Source organism: Rhagoletis zephyria, unplaced genomic scaffold (genome assembly GCF_001687245.7).
Source record: "Rhagoletis zephyria isolate East Lansing unplaced genomic scaffold, Rhagoletis_zephyria_1.1 Rzeph_scaffold_55488, whole genome shotgun sequence".
Classification (NCBI taxonomy): Eukaryota; Metazoa; Arthropoda; class Insecta; order Diptera; family Tephritidae; genus Rhagoletis; species Rhagoletis zephyria.
The window spans coordinates 1-1,810 of NW_016212540.1; the positions used below are offsets into that span (position 1 = coordinate 1).

Consider the following 1,810-nt stretch of genomic DNA (forward strand, 5'->3'; position numbering starts at 1 on the left):
CGGTGGCGTACAAAACATAATGAATATGTATGTATGTATTTACATAAGACCTTGGTCCTTATTTATAGACAAGTATATTCAAATGCTGTCATTTCAGCTACTTGGAATGTCCGAATACTTTGTTGGAATTCGACAGCGCTCGACTAATCAAGAAACTTACACAAACATTGCAACGCACAGAAATCCTTCCCTCGCGGCAGGTTGAAGCCATCTGCCATTACAAAGACTACGTCGAGGTGCATGACTCCGCGCAGCACGTCCATACAACTGAAGCTGTTATCTTGGCAATTCCCTTGAACAATTTGCAGCATATAAATATCTCCCCACCAGTACCCATGGAAATACGCAAAGTGATTACCCAAAAATCGGATGCCGCGAAATACGTAACCAGCTTCATAGCGTGTTACACCGATGGTCACTGGCGGAAGGCTGGATACTCAGGCGATTTCTTAAAAAATGAACCATTCATAGTGGGCCACGAGTACCGGCCTAGCGTTTATGTGGGCATGACGATGCATGATAGTGCCATAGACTCATTGGTTCGAGCAACTGTGTTGAATGCTTTAGCCCAACACTTCGGTGAAGAGATGAAAGCGCCAATCAGCTACAGTCAGCACACATTCCTACTAAGCGCGATGGGGCATGTGCCCTTCACCACGCCCTGGAATCGCATCATATGGTCGTCATCAGCCGCTGCGGCTACCTGTTATCGTGGCTTCTTAGGTGGTGCAGTGCAAAGTGGACTACGGGCAGCAATGAATGCGCTGCTACTAGTGAGACCGCAAAAAGTTACATGGATGGATGTCGCCGACTTACATTGCCAAAATTGTCCAAACATTAAAGATGTTGGTATGCTACAGTTATGGATGAGTGGACTCAATCTCTACAACGTCGGCTACTATACCTTGTACGCGTCGAGCGTGTTGGTAGCGTTGCAGCTCGCCTACCAAAGGTTTAACTAAAATGCTAATTGAACATCTTTACACATAATAAATATCTACTACGGCCGATAGGACGATTTACTTGGATAAGGTTTGGCATAGAATTGTTCTTCTTCTTTTATTTCTCCAATCTAATTGGACTGTAAGTACTATATTTTTGCATTTCTTCTTCAGATCTTTATTGAAATAGCATACCTGCGAGTGTGTTTTTGCCTTCTGATAAAAACCGTAAATTTGTAGGTAAATATTATGTAACGGAACTGGATGTTGGAAAGAACATAATCTGCCATTTAATTCTTAACGCTGACTAAACACTGGGCAATCGTTGTATAAACTTAAGACACAACAGTTGCGTTTTTTTACTCATTTCCAGTAAAATCCAGTAAAAGTTTTTACGAATTTTCATGTTTTGGCGTTTTCGTACGCAAAAACTTGCAAAGTAGGGGAAATTGAGAGAGCGAAAAATGACAGCTGAAGTTGCAAGTTTTTACTGGATTTTACTGGATAAATTTTTACTTGTAAGAATTTGCCAGTACGAAAAACAGCTGATCGCATGTTGCTGGATGAAATTTAAACTAATAAGGAAACTGTTTGTGGCTTTTTATTGTTGAATTTCACAAAATAAACCTATTTANCGAATAAACAACCAATTTATCAGCTGTTCATGAAACTTGCAAATTATTACTGGAAAAGCGTTCGCGTACTTTTTTGCAAATTTTTTCTATGAGAGCGAATTCTTAGAAATAAAGTTACTGGAGAGTTACTGGCAAGTTACTGGATAATTTGTAAAAAAACACAACTAACGATACACACGAGGTCAATGACAATAGTTGTGTTTTTTTACAAATTATCCAGTAACTTGCCAGTAA

The 1,810-nt window shown here is 39.9% G+C and overlaps 1 protein-coding gene across 1 annotated transcript; it reads left to right on the plus strand.

Moving 5' to 3' along the window:
• Positions 1–4: 4 nt before the first annotated feature.
• shps (putative monoamine oxidase sheepish) lies at positions 5–1,033 on the plus strand (the record flags this gene model as incomplete). Its single annotated transcript, XM_017607327.1, has 2 exons — positions 5–27; positions 98–1,033. Coding segments are annotated over 2 exons (888 nt in total), but the record flags the coding sequence as incomplete, so codon positions are not given.
• Positions 1,034–1,810: the final 777 nt, after the last annotated feature.